This window comes from Papilio machaon, chromosome 1 (genome assembly GCF_912999745.1).
Source record: "Papilio machaon chromosome 1, ilPapMach1.1, whole genome shotgun sequence".
Taxonomy (NCBI): domain Eukaryota; kingdom Metazoa; phylum Arthropoda; class Insecta; order Lepidoptera; family Papilionidae; genus Papilio; species Papilio machaon.
This window is the reverse complement of record NC_059986.1, coordinates 621464-640917: the sequence shown is the minus strand read 5'-3', so window position 1 is coordinate 640917 and position 19454 is coordinate 621464. Positions and strand designations below refer to the sequence as shown.

General features: G+C 36.3%; 1 protein-coding gene across 1 annotated transcript; it reads left to right on the top strand.

The window, feature by feature from the left end:
* The first annotated feature begins 1969 nt into the window (after positions 1-1969).
* On the top strand, positions 1970-18911 carry LOC106712816 (inactive hydroxysteroid dehydrogenase-like protein 1). The gene is made up of 6 exons (XM_045679106.1): positions 1970-2287; positions 16295-16417; positions 16714-16824; positions 17072-17292; positions 18272-18499; positions 18718-18911. The coding sequence occupies exons 1-6, from the start codon at positions 2125-2127 to the stop codon at positions 18826-18828; spliced, it is 957 nt and encodes a 318-aa protein (XP_045535062.1). The 5' UTR covers positions 1970-2124; the 3' UTR covers positions 18829-18911.
* The last annotated feature ends 543 nt before the right edge of the window (positions 18912-19454 follow it).

The following is a 19454-nucleotide window of genomic DNA, read 5'->3' as shown; positions in this document are numbered from 1 at the left end:
ATGAGATGAAATAAAATGAAACCAACCTAATTCATTGAATCAAATCATTAAATCTGATATTGTATCAAATTAGGAGCTTCTTTTTAGAAATATTTGCATGAATCATAAAAACTTCAATGATTCTTTTTTGTAAAAACTTTGTGGTTGGTTTTTTCTTTTTAATAGACATTATTTTGACAGTTGGGAAAGAGAACGCACGAGTTTGGAAAAGCTAAAGAAAGAGCATTAGTAAAAAAGTGTTTTTAATACAGTTGCTCAAAAAGTGGCGTATTGCAGGGACGAAGAGCGTTCGGAATGTGGGCTTATTACATACTCGTGCTTTTATATACTCGTAATGAAATATACTATTTCGAACCTTCTTTTGATTTTGTCCTGTTGTTCACGTCTTTCCCGGATGCTCTGACACATTACACTTGCACGCGAACTTCACATATATCAATTATCAACTCGTTCGTTCACCATTCGACTCGCCGACAGTCGCCCAACATAGTTGAACTTACGAGCGTGGCGTTGCGCGTAATTTAAACAAAATGACAGCACGTCTCCAAGTTTCTAATTTAACGATTAACGGACTTTTATTAACGGAAGTTCAGTTTAACGGAAGTTAACAAAAGCGTTAACACTTTTTGAAGTTAACTTAAAAGTTAATCCGTTAAGCAAAATGTTAACTTCGTTAATTAACGATTAACGGATTAACGAGTTAATGCCCAGCTCTGCTACCTGCCCACCAATTTTCAGTCAAATTGATTCAGCCGTTCTTGATTTATAAATAGTGTAACTAACACGACTTTCTTTTATATATATAGATGCGAAGGTAACTCTGTCTGTCTTTCTGATTTTCATTCTATCAGGCTTTCACACCAAAACTACTGAACCGATTTAAATGAAATTTGGTACACAGATAGTCTAGATCTAGAGCCTGAGAAAGGACAAAGGCTACTGTTTAATGCAAAAAAAGGGATTGAAGGCGGGGGTGAAAAGTTGTATGGAAGTATCATATTACTTAAAGCTAGAAGCTTTACCTTCCTTTTTTCATTTTCATGCCTTCAAGACAACCTTGTCCTTTCCATATGACGATCATGGGCTATCCAGGCGTGGTGGTTTTTACATATTTCGATTCTTTAGGGGGTGGGGAGAAGTTGAGCTTTCCGCACCGCCCTACACCCACCCCTGACGACACCCATGATTGCAACTGATCATACGAACGAATGCTGAGAGCACGGATACAAAGGGGTAGGTATGTAATGGGTCTTTCAACAAGGACAGGTCAGGACAGGATATTAACGATATTTATTTTTTATTTGAAAGGCCCATTCATGCCATTATGTATGGAATATGACATCGTTCAAATGTCCGCCGCGGCTTCGTATGGTGGCACGAATCCGAGAGGTCCAATTTTTAATGACTCTGCTGCATAGATACGGCTGAATCTGAGCGATGGCCTGCGTTATGTTGGCTTTCAGGGCAACGGTCGATTGTGGCTTATTGGTAGACCTGCGATTTACAAAGTTTCACTTCTTTCTTCGTAGTCGATTCGATTTTTTATATCTACTATGGTAACCTTGTCCTAGATCCTTAGGGGTACGACAAAGGAAGCGTTGTATCACAAAATAATAGTTACGTCGTAACAAGAAGCGAAAATATTAGATAAAAAGAAAAATAAACAAAAACCATAAAAAAATAACGCCTGCCACTTAATTCAAATGAGAGAGTGATCAGCTTTTTGCTATATAATAAATACAGGCGCATGAAAAAATTCAACGAACAAAAAGAAACATACTATTAAGAGTATAAGATTTGAATCTGTTAGTTTTAGTTAGTTTCTTTCTTTAATTCAATATTTACTGAGTCGGATTAAGTTAAAGAAAAGTAATACCAAAAAAAATATTGTAGGTCAATCATGTTTTACAAGTTATGCAATTAGCAATATGCTTGAGCAGAGCACAGTAATGTCAATTGAACAGTTCGCGTGGCGCGGTCATGTTGTGAGGACGGTTGTTTCTCTCAATTTTTTTAAACTTTGTTTGTAAACAAAGTATTAAACCTTCCTTCTTTTTGAAGTTAGCTAATAACTTTATCACAAAATATTCTGATATCGGTCTTGTATCGCCTCGCATTTAAAAAATGGTTTTTGTTATTATATTAGCGATAATTGGTGCCATCGCAGTGACTTTGTTACTTATTGATTCTTTATGGAGTTTATTCCAGTTGGTAACTTCTCATTTGATGCCGTTCTTCCTTCCCACGGAGGTTCAGTCTCTGACAAAGAAGTTCGGATCATGGGCTGGTAAGATTTTAAAAAGTTTTATTCATTAAAAGTAATATTTTTGTCAAACGTCGATAGGCCCTTGAGGCAACTATGACGTATTCGCCTTTGACACTATTACCTTTAATACTGGTTGGTTTCCGCAACTGACTGCATAGATTAGATAGGTTTCCAATGTTTGTTTATAGCTTTGTCATTGGTATAAGAAACACGTTTATAGACGCTACTAGCGTTGCCAGGCGTCCTGATAAAGCCGGACATAGGTAGGCTTTTTGATTGCGTGTCCGGCCAATATAAACGGTTTTCCGGTTTTTGTTAGGCTTTTTACATTTTCCAAACGAGAGTGTACATATTAATACTGAGACAAAATTCTAAATAATATAGGGTGTCCGACCTTTCCCAAATGTCCGGCCAAACTGGCTGGTCTGTCCGGCTAGTAGGTTTGGCGACCTGGCAACCCTAGACACAACAATACACATTGCATATTTATTGGGAATATTAATGCGTATTATAATAAAACAGAAGTAATTACTTACTCATTTCAAATAAAACTTTTATTTGTACTTTTAGAACCAAATTAGAATTGACCGGAACTAAGTGTATTCCTTAAGCTAATGTAGAAATGTGGAAATGAAATCTGTAAATGGAAAACCAAGTAGGTGTACGCTATTGTTATGTATCAAACTCTGCCGAATCAAATATGTCAAAACTAGCTGTCGCCCGCTACTCCACCCGTGGTATTATAAAAAACCTAGTTAGTAGCCTATGTGTTCTTCCAGACTATGTTCTAAATCTATGGTAAATTTCAGCCAGATCCTTTTAGACGTTCTGGAGATACCTTCTAACAAACATCCATACATCAAAACATTCACATTTATAATTACCTCTTACTTACCTCTTACTAATATTATAAATGCGAATGTTTAGATGGATGGATGGCTGGATGGATGTTTGTTTGAAGGTATTTCTGAAACGGCTCAACGGATCTTGATGAAATTTGGCACAATTGTAGAACACAGTCTGGAAAAACACATAGGCTTACACAAACACATAGGCACACTTAATGAGTTTTTTTTTAATTCCGCGCGGAAGGATTCGCGGGCGACAGCTAGTATTGTATAGTTAACAATAATCATATATTGAATTAAAAAAATTGTATCTTAGTTATTAATGTCATGAGCCGACGTTGTTAGTACTGCAACTTGTTTTGCGTAACTTCATGTAGGTAAGTTGGAAATTTCACCTTTGAACTGTACTTAAGTCAAGTATTACATCGGCTAGATTCTTTACAATATAGATACGTTTACGGTCGAAGCGAAACTGCCTATTGCCAGTTATTGCGTTCGCTTTTATTTCAATTTTCTGTAAGAAACGGGGTCTTAACCATAGAAGTGTAGGAACTGATTACTTTGTTTACCCCAATTAGGTTATTTGACGTGAAATCTATAATAATATTGTACGATGGTAAATGAAGCTAGCAATTTTATAGCGAATTGCAAAACTTTTCATGATTATTGGCCAAGATCGTATAATTTCGATTGAACTGCAATTGACTTCAATTCCTGCTGGGACCGAGCTGATTGCACTTTCAATATGCACGTTAATTATTTTGATATAATACATAGTGTTTCTTAACCTAGGGTTACAACCCAAATTCGTAACACGCGCCCTTTTGTTCTGGGTCGGGAAGGGCCGGATTCACCATAAGGTGCGGTAAGACAAAAAAATTACCATTTAATTTTTTACATTTTTTTTGTTTTGACATTATCAAAACAAATAACAAACCAACAATAAAGTTTGATATTATCTTGAGTTCAACATCAACTATTCTTCATATAATACAAGCTTTTACCCGCGGCTCCGTCCGCGCGGAATAAAAAATAGAAAACGGGGTAAAAATTATCCTATGTCCGTTTCCTGTTTCTAAGCTACCTGCCCACCAATTTTCAGTCAAATCGATTCAGCCGTTCTTGAGTTGTAAATAGTGTAACTAACACGATTTTCTTTTATATATATGTTGTATGTATAGATTTTGCTGAAAATTGATGCAGTCCTTTTGTAGATTACCAGGAAGAAGTAGAAAGATGGACAGTAATTTTGAAAATAGATTTTTAATACTCAGTATATTTTTATAATTTGTGTGACTTCAGAAGAAAAAAAAACCTATCGTTTTTTGCACGATACTCTATCATGTTTTTTTTTTACGAAACAACAAGTTATAATACTGCCTACTTATACATTCTATAATTTAAAACGTGAACCAGTTCGTTCCTACACTTTGCCCTTACACAACGATCTTTGCTATAAAATAAAAAAAACATTTTAAAATAAATAAGTACGTAATAAATTATTACATAAAGTCGCCATGTTGTTTTTAATTTTGGCGGCAATCGGAGTTGTGTGTACAATTTGTTTTATTATGGATTCTGTGTGGAGTTTAGTTGAATTGTTAACGTCATATCTGAAGCCTTTTTTCTTACCTTTAGAAGAACAATCTTTAAAGAAAAGATTTGGATCTTGGGCTGGTGAGTAGACTAACTATAGATGGATAGTTATCTGACCCGGTGAGCATAAGTGATACTAAATCGCAATTGCTCATTGACGCTATTGACACTTTGATTTGACAGTTTTTTGACATTGACAAATGTCAAAAACTGTCACAGGTTCATTTCGTACTTCTCGTTGTTTTTTTACGTCTCATTATATTTTTTCGATTAAGCTAAACGCGTTAGCTGTGCCTCTCTAACCGGACCAGTTAAGGTTACCTCACTATACTAATTTTCATTTCATTATGTAAGAGATATCAAAAATATACCTATATACGCTCCGTTGCGTTTTAAAAATGTTTAGCTTACAATGTTATTTCTGGTTTTAAATAAATGATTTATACAAGTTAATAAAATTTGTGTGTCTGCACGTAATATCGCAAACAAAGATTGTCATATTTTATACACATGATTTTGTCACTATGTCTATCTGTTTGTATATATGTCCCCAAGATAGCGTTTGTTTGGTATAATCTTCGAAAGGCTGGACCGAATATGAAGGGACTTTGTCGGAAAGATATCTAATGCAAGGGGCATATTAGGTTATTTTTTTTGTTCATTCTGAGCTGACGAGGTCGCGGGCGGGCGTTTATATAAAAAACGTGTTTAACACTTCGCGTGTTTTCTTGACAGCTCCTCGAAATTTGTGAACTACTAGAAGGGTCAATAATTAAATAAAACCACAACTGTATTCTGATCTGAGCGTGCCTTTATTTTTAACTCGCGGTCCGTATACAATACCACGCTAACCAAACCATAGTGCGATCTAATAAGAACACTACGCCATCTAACGACCTAAGTGATTACAATATGTGAGTTGCATCTTGAACATAGCGCCCACCAAGGACATTTAGTGGAAGAATGTCCTTGATAATATGCCAATGATTATAAACATGCCGTTGATTTAGATTTGTGATACATTATTTTTTTATAAAGTTTATTGACAATATTACGCATAAGAGACAATTGAACATGTTGAAATTAACCAATACTTTATATAATGATTACAAACTAGTAAGAAAAATAAGATGCAAAAAAAAAAAATAATAAAAAAGAACATGATTTAAGAAAAGTACTATGTCATTCTTCGAATACTGGTAAAATACACAGTTTATTAGTTGGCCTTTTTATAATACTAGATGATTTTGTGCGCAACGTAACTACACGAGTGATTTTATCATCACCGGGATGTTTCTCTATAATACGACCCATCAACCAACGACTAGGAGGCATATCGTCTTCTTTTATAAGAACGATATCACCAATCTTTGGTTCTTGAGCCTTGGACGACCATTTATAACGATGCATTAAATTGCTTAAATATTCTTGAGACCAACGTCTCCAAAATGATTGCAACATCCTCTGAACAAATTGCCATCGTGTTAGAGAATGAACATTTGAACTTTCGTAATTAGTGTACTCTGGTATTGAAATTATAGGTTCACCGATTAGAAAGTGTCCTGGGGTCAATGGTATTGGTTCTCCAGGATCATTAAGATTCATAACACTTATCGGTCGCGAATTCAGGCAAGCTTCGACTTGGGTAAGAAGTGTTGTAAGCTCTTCATAGGTAAGTGTCGCATCACCAATAACCCGTTTGAGGTGAAACTTTGTTGATTTCACTCCCGCTTCCCACAAACCACCGAAGTTGGGAGCATGTGGGGGAATGAAATGCCATTCAGTGTTATTCGCCTCTAAATGTTGTGCTATAGAAGTTTGATATGGCGCGAGTCGCTGTAACTCTCTCGAAGCGCCTACAAATGTAGTGCCGTTGTCACTATAAAGTTTGGCACAATGACCACGTCTAGACACAAACCGTCTAAAGGCCGCTAAAAATGCTTGCGTACCCATGTCACTGACTACTTCTAGATGTAAAGCGCGCGTAGACATACAAACAAACAAACATATGTAGCCTTTATATGAATGATGACCACGACCCTTTGTTGTCCTTACATTTATAGGACCTGCGTAGTCAACACCACTGTGCAAGAACGGTCTCGACGGGTTACATCTGACAGACGGAAGGTCACCCATTATTTGGGCCTTGGTACTGGCTCTTTGCTTAGCACAGGTCACGCATTTGTTAATGTGCCTTTTAACTAAATTTCTTGCTCCAAGTATCCAGTAGGCTGATCTTAAATAGTTTAGCATGAGCTGATTACCTCCGTGTAGTGTCTTGATGTGAGCGTCGGCTACTATTAAGCGAGTAAGATGTGCGTTGTTTGGCAATACTATTGGATGCTTCATCTGTTCGTCTAGCGAAGATTTCTCTAGTCTACCCTTTACTCTAATCAAACCGTTTTCGTCTAAATAAGGGCACAATGACCTTAACTTACTTTTCTTTAGCCGTAAGAACCCTTTGTCTTGCAATTGTACATATTCTTCCTTAAAAGTATCTTCCTGTGTTCTTCTTATACAGCATTCTAATGCCTTTTCGAGTTCTTTTTTCTGTAAATAGTCAGTATCGTTTTTACCCTTATTTTTAAATCGACGACAATATGCAATTACTCGTAGTAATTTTGATAAAGAGGAATATCTTTCAAAAGTTTGAAATATATCACAATCCTTGCTTGAAGCTACAACAGCATAAACTTTTAATGTTTGCTCTAAGTCCGTTTTCAGAACATCTTGCTTTTTATAAATAATGGTTGAACTAAGAAAAGTTGGTCCAGAAAACCAAAGGGAATTCTCCACAAGCACACTGGGTAAAAGTCCTCTTGATGCACAGTCTGCCGGGTTTTCCGTCGTTGACACATGGAACCATTGAGATGGTTGCATTGAAGTCAATATCTCAGATGTGCGATTGGCTACGAACGTTTTCCATCTGCTTGGGTGACTATTTAGCCAAGCTAAAACAACAGTAGAATCTGTCCAAGCAAAGATTTTATTCGTTGAAATCTGCAATACCTCCGCCGTTTCCATCAATAATTTTGAAAGGAGTACTGCCCCACACAATTCCAAACGAGGAATGCTGATCTGCTTTATAGGGGCAACTCTAGTCTTTGCAACTAACAAGGCAATGTTGACCTTGCCTGTGATATCCGTCATTCGCAAGTATACCACCGCTGAGTAGGCTGCCTTAGAAGCGTCACAAAAACCATGTAGCTCGCGGTCATCGTTGGAGTTCGTGCCAAGCCAGCGTGGAATGGCGATCTGGGTAAGATGAGACAATTCCTGTCGGTAAGTATTCCATTCTTGTTTCAACTCAGGATTTAATTCTTCATCCCACTCAATTCCAGCGAGCCATAATTTTTGGATAAATATTTTTGCTATCACTACACTCGGAGCTAGCCATCCTAGAGGATCGAACAAACGTGCTATATTTGAAATTACAGCTCTTTTTGTTACAGGTGCAGTCGTCTGCGGTGGAAGATTCACCGTATACTGGAATGCATCTATGCTGCGGTTCCAAGATAGTCCTAAAATTTTAATAACATTGTCTATTTTATGATCTATTCCCTTATCTTCTATGTCCTTATTATTTTTTTCTCCTTGTTGGCTTGTTCTAGTTTCCATTTCCGTACATTGATCTATTTGTTTTTGACCTCCTTGTTGTTGAACTATTTGCTTTTGATCTAATTGATTTTGTATTCCTTTCCTCTCTGCTTCATTTATCTTATTTATAATTTCCTCATTATTACTGTTCCACTTTTGCAATAAAAATCCCCCCTTTCCTAACAATTCTGTCATTTCCTTATAAATTGCTAGTCCTTCTTCTACATTATAGCATCCAGTCATTAAATCATCCATGTAAAAGCAATTTAAAACCTTCTCGGCTGCTAGCGGATATATTTTACCTTCATCGTAAACAATCTGGTGAAGTGTTCTGACTGCCTGATAAGGAGCTGAAGTGGTTCCAAACGTTACTGTCAGCAATTCGTAATCCCTTATTTCTTTATTTGGACTATCACGCCAGAGTATTCGTTGGTATTTGGTGTCCTCATCAGCTATCCTTATCTGACGGTACATTTTAACAATATCTGCCACTAGACCAATAGGATGAACTCTCCATCTCAACACAGTATGTCTCAAATCTGCTTGCAATGATGGACCGGCTATGAGTGTATCATTTAACGAAACACCTGACTTATATTTTTCTGATGCATTGAAGACTACCCTTACCTTGGTAGTTGTTTTGTCATTCCGTATCACTGCATGGTGAGGTAAGTATACAGCAACATCCCCTTTATTATCATTTACAGGTCTCATGTGATCCAATTGTAAGTATTCTTTTATTACACTAGTGTACTTTTCCTTTAGCTCCTTGTCCTTTTCTAACCTTTTTTCTAATGATTTAAATCTTATTTCAGCTACGGAACGAGTATCTTCAAATTGAGGGTCCTCAATGCGGAATGGTAATCTTACTACATATCTACCATCTTCTCGTCTTGAGGTAGTAGCGGCATAAAATTCTTCACATTTTTGTTCATCTGGGGTAAGTATCTTTTTATTATTAATTTGTTCTTCAATTTCCCAGAATCGCTTGAGAACATCTTCTTCTCTTATTTGTGTATGCATTACATTAATATTATTGTGTGTGAAGTTAGAATTTTCATTTGAATTATTTACAGAACCTGATAAGATCCATCCGAAATTGGTGTTCTGCGCGATCAAGTTACTTGATGGACTTCTCCTTATACCTTCCTTCAGAATGCAGCTGTAAGCATCAGCTCCTAATAAAATATCAATTTTATTAGGTTGGTTGAACTGGGGATCGGCTAGATCATTACTTGATATATTGATACATTTTAAAATATCTTTATTTATGCTCTGCTCCGGTAAATAAGACGTAATTTTCGTCAACACGTAAGCTGTTACTTGTAAATTGAAGTGCGGATCTATCCGAGATTGAATTTTTATTTGTACCATGTACCTTGCAACAGTTGAACTATTGCCTAAGCCAGACACAATTCCTTGAATTGGAATTTTCGGAAGTCTTAGGTATTGAACTGTGGCCTCAGTGATTAAGCATGCTTGAGAGCCTTGGTCAAGCAATACTCTTACCAACTGAAAGTCACCCCCCTTGGACTCTGCTTTAACCAGTGCTGTAGCTAATAAAACCTGTCGAGTTCTAGGTACTTTATTGGTAGATAAACACGCAACAACATGATCAACACTAGCCGAAGAGCTAGCATCAACAGTCATCACATTAGCTCGTATATCCTGATCTTTCTTTACGGACTCACCACTTGGGTGTAGTAAAGAATGGTGCCGTTTTAGACACACTTTACAATTTGTCTGTTTCTTACAATTGTAAACACTATGATTGCTACCCAAACAATTAAAACATATGTTATGTTTTACAACAAAGTCTCGTCTTGAGTCAACTGGTTGGTTCGCGAACTTCTTACAGAAACACAATTTGTGTGTCTCAGAGCAATATTCACAGCGAATCTTGCTTGAACTTGTCGTTACCATTGCCTTAGGAACATGGGACCTGGTGACCTGATGAACCTTGTTTGGCTCTATCCTTTCAAAGGCGCGAAAACGATTCTCTAAAAAGGTGGCAAATTGTTCGTAGGTAGGTAATTCATTAATGTCGTTACTATTTGTAGTTAACTCCCATTGTTTCCGAGTTTCGGGATCAAGTTTAAAAGTGACTATGTGAATGATGATAATATCCCATGTAGATACATCGACATTTAAATTAGTAAGCGCACTAAGACAATCATTTGTTGTGTCGAGCAACTCTTTGAGACCAGCGGCAGACTCAACTAACATACGCTTTTGACTAAACAATCTTTTTAGAATACAATTTGAGAGATATTTTTTATTACTATAGCGTTTTTCTAACTTGGCCCAACACTGAGCGTAATTCAAATCAGAAATTTCTTTATGTCTTACAAATTGTTCTGCTTCGCCCGTAAGGTGCGATTTTAAGTAATGCATCTTTTCTACATTGTCTAAACTCTCATTTTTATCTACAAGACACAAAAATAAATCCCGAAATGTCGTCCATTCGCTATATTTACCACTAAATGTGGGTATAGTGATTTTAGGTAACTTAACTGAACCTTTGCACTTGGAAGTATCATTTGAACCAGTTTTTTCTGACGAATTGACCGACCTACATTTATTCAACAATGATTTGAGTAAACACTTATAAGTAATATATGACTCTTCCGTGCTATCATACATGTCTACCAATGTTTTACATTCTTCAGCTTTGAACTTTTCATGTAATTTAGTATTGTTTTCTTTAAACCGTGCCCAATCGTTTTCTAATAATTCAAGTCTTGTTTCCATATATTCTACGGTTAACCTATCCTTGGGACTCTTTTTAAAATTAGTGAAACCTCTTTGTATGACATTCTGAATGTCCTTTAAAACATTAACTAAACCCTCCATTATAATATTTTGTATACAAAAACCTTTACACTAAAATTATTTGAACAGTCGAGATTGATCTAATAAGCAATAATATTAAATACATCAAACTACAACTAAGTTTCTAAGGCAAATAAATAGAATACTTTATATTATACACATGTAAAATATGAAAATGATTATAAGCAACATAAATTTAAAATATTGCAAAAACGTTTACAAGTGTTTAAAAGGTAAGTTTACTACCCGCAGAAATCGGCATAGATTCCCCGTTCCTCCGTTTTTGTATAAAATTATACTAAGTCTAACATGCACACAGTATTATAACTAAAACAATTAACAACTAAAATCTACTAATTTAAAGTTCAAACGAATTTCTAAATTCTATTTCTTCAACAATTTTCTAAGTTAAAATCTTCATGTATATAAGGTTCAAAATCTCTTGATCTAATTCACGTGCACTATTTATTGTATGTATTAAATTGTACTTACAGTTGCACTTCACTGACTCACTCACTCTGTGATTGATATGCGTCACGTCCAAGTGTCGGGTGGCGCCCTCTGTGACGCCCGTTGACCTTGTCTTGAACTCCACCGGTAGGCGCTTGTGAACTGCTACCTCCTGGCGATGACGCGTACTCCTTTGCAGCGATCCACTGCGAGTACACGCTGGTGTGGCCAAATGAGCCACGAATCCAAACAATACCGGGAACAATTCGGCTCGTTCAGGACCAAATGTTTAACACTTCGCGTGTTTTCTTGACAGCTCCTCGAAATTTGTGAACTACTAGAAGGGTCAATAATTAAATAAAACCACAACTGTATTCTGATCTGAGCGTGCCTTTATTTTTAACTCGCGGTCCGTATACAATACCACGCTAACCAAACCATAGTGCGATCTAATAAGAACACTACGCCATCTAACGACCTAAGTGATTACAATATGTGAGTTGCATCTTGAACAAAACGTTTTACTTGATTTACCTATTTTATTTTGCTTTTTTAACCGCCATTAGTGTGTATGTAGTAAACTGCAAAGTTAACATATTAGTTAGCATATAGTTTGAGTAAATATTTTTTTGCTCGTAACATTAGAATAAAATGTAATAGATAAAAAATATATTTTATTTTAAAAACATACATCTTATTTTTTTATCCTCATGGATAAAAAAACACAAATCAAATGGCGCGGATTCGTTGACATTTTTATTTGAAACGTAATATACTTTGTAAGTTCCTGATAAAAAAACAAAGAAGAGGTATTATTGAGACCATCCTCCTTTTGGAAGTGGTTTAAAAAGAGTTTTAGAATACGAAATTGTACAACATAGGCGGATATGAACTTAAGCCTCGTTCGTCTTTCATTAATCATCACAAAATTGTTCATTGTTGCTTTGCCTTGTTTATCTCGCATCCAAGACACGTGCCTTTGCTTTAGGGATAATCTGCCACTGGGTTTGCCTACGTTGTTATAATTACCGCCTTCTAAAAATCTTTTACGAATCAATGTTGGGAAACCATTAAAAAAATATTTGATTTTAATTTTTATAGTCGATACTGTGTATTATCAAGGTCAATTTTCGAAATCATCGTTTGTTGACTTTGCCGTCGGATACAGAGGGATGTTGAAAGATGCTGAGGCAAACCTCGAGGCGTCCGTCGGTTGCTCAACGTCTTTTATCGCACGTGCCCATTTTACAACTGTATGTTTTGCCTTTCGTAATATAACTTATTGTATAGAATCTTCATCTTATAAGAATATTTTTTTTATAATATTAATAGGTGGAACGACAACTTTGTTCCTATTTTTAAGAAAATCGCGCTAAGGCTTGAACGCGAAATTTGGTTGGTTCCCCACGTCTACCTACGTCTGGATATATTCGTTTAACCGTCGTCGTCGTTCAAGTATGTCCCCACCGAAGGTCTCGGTGCCTAGTTTACTTACAAGAACTGAATACAGCTAAATATGATCAAAATAAAACAAATTATGGTCTAATTTCGAACATTGGGGAACGGTAGTTTCCTATAAAATAGTTTTTATTTCAAACAAAAACCTTATAATAGTTATGTTGTTTAATAGAAAGGTTATAAGTACCTATAGATGTACACAGATTACGTTACGCAAGCATCAGATGTATGTAGCAGTCGTTATGTCACTATGTACACGATTAGCTTCCCTGTAGCATATAATTCTCACTGCTCTTAGTTAAATGTTTGCTTGTAATATTTACTTTCTTGCATAACAACACACTCGTGAATGACATCATTGTTTTTTTTATATCCGGTACCTACTATTAACTGTAACTACTTATTAACTGTTGTAAATTTAAATTATTTAAACTTTCGTGAGACATTATCATTAACTCATATAGGAACGGCTAAAACACTCACGTACATATTTCCGGTGTCGGCACCGACTAGTTTCGAGTCCATTGCAGGCCCTTCATCAGGGTGAGTCGGACTGGTATTGTTTCGCGGACTGCCACCCGTGAGCGACCGGCCGTGTCGGTGCCGATACATATGTATGTGAGTGTTTTAGCCGTTCCTATATTAGTTGTTGAAAATTTCTTACACTGAAAATGTAAATTTTACAAACCCGCCGGGTCTTCCATGGACAACAGATCTACATGGACCACTTCGGGAATCATTGTTACGGCAATATGCTATACAAATGCGTAATTTTACAAACACAAAGTACGTTCAAGTTTGTAAAGTCCAAAGGAAACTTTAATTTGTAATATTGTAGTCTATTTTTTATTGTACGTTAAAACATTGTCTTTACAGGAAATGGTAACAGATGCATACTGTTCAACAATTCTTGACCTTGTAGCGGCAAGAGAAACCGCAGATCTGTTGCGTCAACTTTCACGAGATATTGCCAACCTCGCAGTACTCCGTCAAGTGGTTTTTGTCCATTAATTATTCAATTAATCTGACCGACACGGAATAATACTATTTCATGATCTCTCAATTCATTGAATGAATTAAAAAACTTCATTTGAGTAACCAGTGATTGAAAGAACCTAAAAGATACGTCACTGTTTCGAGGTGTTAAATTGAATTGCTGTAACTCAAGTTACCACAATTCAATTAATGAAAGTGGCTAACCTTGTCTTTCGCGGAGTGTACAAACATAATATGTAAACACATGGCGACATTGTTAATTATATCGCTTTTCACACTATTTCAATCAATAAGTAAAGCTATATAAGTTATCGGGATAAAACATAAATACGCAAAACCTTGAAAGTCTCAATTTTAGGTCGTATAATTTGACAGTCATGATGCAAAATCAAGCTACAACGTGAACTGGTGAAGCAACAAGATTGAAGTTTCATGCAAGCAAGTTAAATTTCAGCAAGTTCCTTTTACCCATTCTAGAGATACATCCATCTAAAGTAAATTAAGAATTAATAAGATTGGATGTTGTTGTCAGATTTTGTACCTTGTCAGTTTAAAGTCTTACTAATTAAATCATCAATTTATTGACATTGATTTTATCTGTGGCTTACACGAATATTTGCGTCAAGCGCTTTCGTATCGTCACCGTCATATGATGATTACGGCCGATGAACACATTTTTATCATAAACTAGCTTTTACCCGCGACTCTGTCCGCGCGGAAAAAAAATAGAAAACGGGATAAAAATTATCCTATGTCCTTTTCTTGGTTCTAAGCTACCTGCCCACCAATTTTCAGTCAAATTGATTCAGCCGTTCTTGAGTTATAAATGGTGTAACTAACACGACTTTCTTTTATATATATAGATATATAGATTTTGTTTATGACGATACGATGGCGAAACTCCAGTTACTGGTTTCAATGAATAGGTACTTTAACTATTTTGTTATGGGTCATGGCGATGGTGTCATAAAATACTTATTAGTTTGCCATAAACGATACAAGTACAGACAACATGCAACATAACTGTGTTTTGCAATACAAGACCTTGAAATTACACTTTAGGTGACTGTACATTGTTATGGAAATTAAACAATTATGTACATATGTATGCAGCTTTAAATTCTATTACTATATTTCGAGCCAACAATTGAAGTCGATTGAGATATTACGCAAGAAAAAACATACGTAATAAAAACCAAGAATTAAATAATAGATAGATTAACTATGCATATAAAAATATTCGTTTCATAACATTTTATAGTTTAAAATATGAAGGTGAGTTTCAATGACCTTGATCTTTCAAATATTTTCAGAAAAAAACAAATTTTAACAAAACTATAATTTGATACATACAATATAACGATAATTCGTAACATTTGCAAAATTATTCTGTGAAATTTATTACATGCGTCATTGAATTTGAAATAGTTATATTAAAATAATCACGACAACTCGAAAGTGGTTTTGTGTAGCAAATATTTTTGTGCTGAATCATTGCGTGGAATGATTTCGTAATGAAATATGTGTTAGTAACCTTGTTCCTATTTTAAGAACAAATAATATTTGATCACATGTAATTTATTACTTCGGTCACGTGATTTGAGTGATCAAAAGCTGTCTTGAATCTTTTTTTATACAAGTATGGAACCATGGAATGTGGCAATTCGAGTGTCACAACCACTGTACTATGTTATATAATCAACACTATCCAATGACAGCCGCAATTTGCCAGGTTGCCAAACCTAATAGCCGGACAGACCAGCCAATATGACCGGACATGACCGTCAGTCGACTCTCGTCACCTGCGCTTGGCTAATATCATGTCCGAAATGTAATTATCCTAACAAAAGCCGGACGACCCGGATAAAAAGACGGACCTATGACCTATGACCGGATTTATTCGGACGCCTGGCAACGCTATCGGGGCAACTATTACGCGTTAATGCTTTTGTTGTTTTGAAGGGAAGTAGACATGTTTGTTTCATAATAAAATTGGTTATAGACCGACTTTATGTTTAATGTAACATGTTACACGGCTACCATATATGTAGTAGTAAGTTCTGTTACGGGGCAACCAGCGGGCAACGAGCCGCTAGATGCAAATGTTACACATCGTAACGTCGGTCTTCGGAGTCGACAGAATGGATCTTGATGACATTTAGAAATGAGATAGATTAAATTAAATCAATGCCACATACACGAAGTTTTTTGAAACCTTAAACCTATAAAAATTTTTGCGTATTGTTTCCAGCGGTTACCGGCAGCACAGACGGCGTGGGGCGGGAATACGCGCGGGAATTGGCGCGACGTGGCCTTAACATCGTACTCATCAGCCGCAACCATGACAAGCTGAGGAATGTCGCCGCGGAGATCGGTATTCACCTGATGCTTTAGTAACACCAGATGTAAAGATGAGGGGCGTAGTCTATAATTAATATAACAATACTTATTTAAACTTGACTGGGACTGAGGGTAGCTATGAATGTTCCAGGCTTATTTCAGATGATTTTTAGTACTTTATTTAAAATACTTACGATGAAGTTTTAATGTACTAAGCTGTACCTTATTGATGGCCTTTTTAAGCTGTTTTTAATTTACCCTCTATGTTTTTTATAATTTATTAACCGAACTAAATTAGATTTAACTTCCTATCGAATGCAATAATTTCAGAGAAGGAGTCCGGTGTAAAAACTAAGATCATAGTGGCCGACTTCAGCAAGGGCGCAGAAGTGTACCGTCACATAGAAGAGGAACTCAAAGATATACCTCTAGGAATCTTAGGTGAGCATTTTATGACAATAATAGGCTATAGTAAGTTATTGGTTTATGGTAATATTTAATTACTTGAAGGTTAGAAGCGTAGCATTACAATAAAACAGAAAAAAGGGCCATATAATCCAATCCGTGAAGTTATTGAACAATACACGATTTTCAATCAACAATTTATTTAAGAAGCTTTGTTAACAAGAGTCAAATAGGCCATGTATTAGTAAAACCTGGTATCTGGTATATTTTTATTTATGTTTAGTGAACAATGTGGGCTGCCAGTATGAGTATCCGACGCAACTGTGCGAGTTGCCGGCGGAAAAGGCGTGGGAGTTGATCAACGTGAACGTGGGCGCGGTGACGATGTTGTCGCGGCTGGCGTTGGCCGGCATGGCGGCGCGCGGCCGCGGCGCCCTCGTCAACGTCTCCTCCGGCTCCGAGCTGCAGCCGCTACCACTCATGGCGGTCTACGCCGCCACTAAGGTACCGCCTTTCACTCCGAACTTTACATATTACAAAATCTAACTATTGATATGGTCTTCTAAGCAGTCTTCTGTGATACAAATGGCATTTTTCCGTAATTTTTAGCCGACTTCAAAAAGAAGGAGGTTATCAATTCGACTGAATTTTTTTTTTTTGATGTTCGTGTTTATTTCTGTTCTATTTACCGCTAACAATGACTCCCTCTAGGTAGACCTTTCACTTTACATCAGTCTACCAGTGAATATAGGCCTTCTTTAATGCCTTCCACAGTATACGGACTTCCGCATTCCACATTCAGCGACCTGCAAAAGTAACAGCAAAATTTGTTATAGTCCGGTCGCGGAGCAGGAAGAATTTCGTACAATGACCTCTTTATCTACTGACAGAGGTTCCAAACGTTTTTGTATTAAGTGCGGTTTACATGAATTATTTGAAAGTGAAAGAAAATTTACCAACTTATAAAATATAGTTATTACTATATAAATCATTTATTTAGATTTAATAATACAAGTAAAAATAAAAATCTAGACAAGTATCTAATAATAAAAAATCAAAAAACAGAATCTGATTCCTCTGTTTCGGAGTAACTGTTACTTTGCTCTATTGTTCAATTTCGAGAAGTGAAGAATTCATTTGCATAATATTTTAAAACCAAAAATTAATTATCGGAAAGCCGGCAATAAAATAGATGAATGCCTGCACTTCCGTCTTCCAAATATTCGTTTCGATTGTTCATTTCGAACTAACCAATAATTAACCTTTTCGGTAATCCTTCTAACGGAGCCCATAAAATTTTTATTATGCAAACAAACAAACTAAAGGTTTAGAATCCCTGAGGACGGCGGCCTTTGTTTCTGTGCGAGCGAGACTCATTGTATTTACGCGGGAGCGACAGAGACAGGTAATGCGAGTTCAATGTACGAAATTCTTCCTGCTCCGCGACCGGACTATAGTGTCCTAACGAATGAAACGTGTTCAGGTATACGTGCGCAGCTTGACACTGGCTATACGTGAAGAGTACGCGTCGAGAGGTATCTACGTGCAGCATCTGTCTCCTTTGTTCATCGCTACAAAAATGAACGCGTTCTCACCGCGTCTGTCTCGCGGTGGTCTGCTGGTGCCGGACGCGCACACGTACGCCCGACACGCGGTGGCTGCGCTCGGCCGCGTACACGACACTACGGGGTACTGGCTGCATGGCATACAGGTACTTCGTACACCTTTATCTTAATAAATTTTATGTAAATTTAATTGTTTATATAAGTTCTGTTTTCTTCTAGAACCTCTAGAATCTCCTTCTAGAATCTAGAACTCTATATAGATTTATTACTGGTGCTTTGATTAGAAAAATTTATAATTTTCTGTGTGGGTAAACATTTTTTTTTCTAAAAAAGATGTGTCTACAATATACTTTATTTTTTTCAGTATTTCTTTATCAAAGTAGCTCCGGAGTGGCTGAGGATCAAAATTGGGATGTATATGAATCAAGACTTCAGGAATGAACATTTTGAAAGCGTGAGGTCGAAGGCGCATTGAGGCTCAATAGTACAATCTCATACTGTGTTATTTAGACATTTTTTAAATAATTTTAGGTTAAAATTATCAAGTAAAATAGCGAGTTTTCATCTATATAACAACAATACTGCCATCTAGGGTTGCCAGGTCGCCACACCTACTAGCCGGACAGACCAGCCAGTTTGGCCGGACATTTGGGTAGAAAGGTCGGACATCCTATATTATTTAGAATTTTGTCTCATTATTAATTAGGTACACTCTCGTTTGGGAAATGTAAAGAGTCTAACAAAAGCCGGAAAATCGTTTATTTTGGCCGGACACGCAATCAAAAAACCTACCTGTCCGGCTTTATCCGGACGCCTGGCAACTCTAATGCCATCCTTTTCATTGTTATTGAAAATAGAGACAACAATAAGTTGTTATATAGGATATTACGATAGGGGAAATTTGCGTTATGTCTAAACTTTTTATTCTTAACATTTTAATTTGTTTTTTGTAAATAATTGAATTAAAATATTGTTGATTTGTGAAATCTTTTATGTAGCTGTTATTTTGTCTTGAAAATTTTACATTCCTGAGTTGTAGAGAGTTAATTTGTTATTAATTTTAGTTAATTTTTACCATTCAACCTCGATGTTGTATAAAGC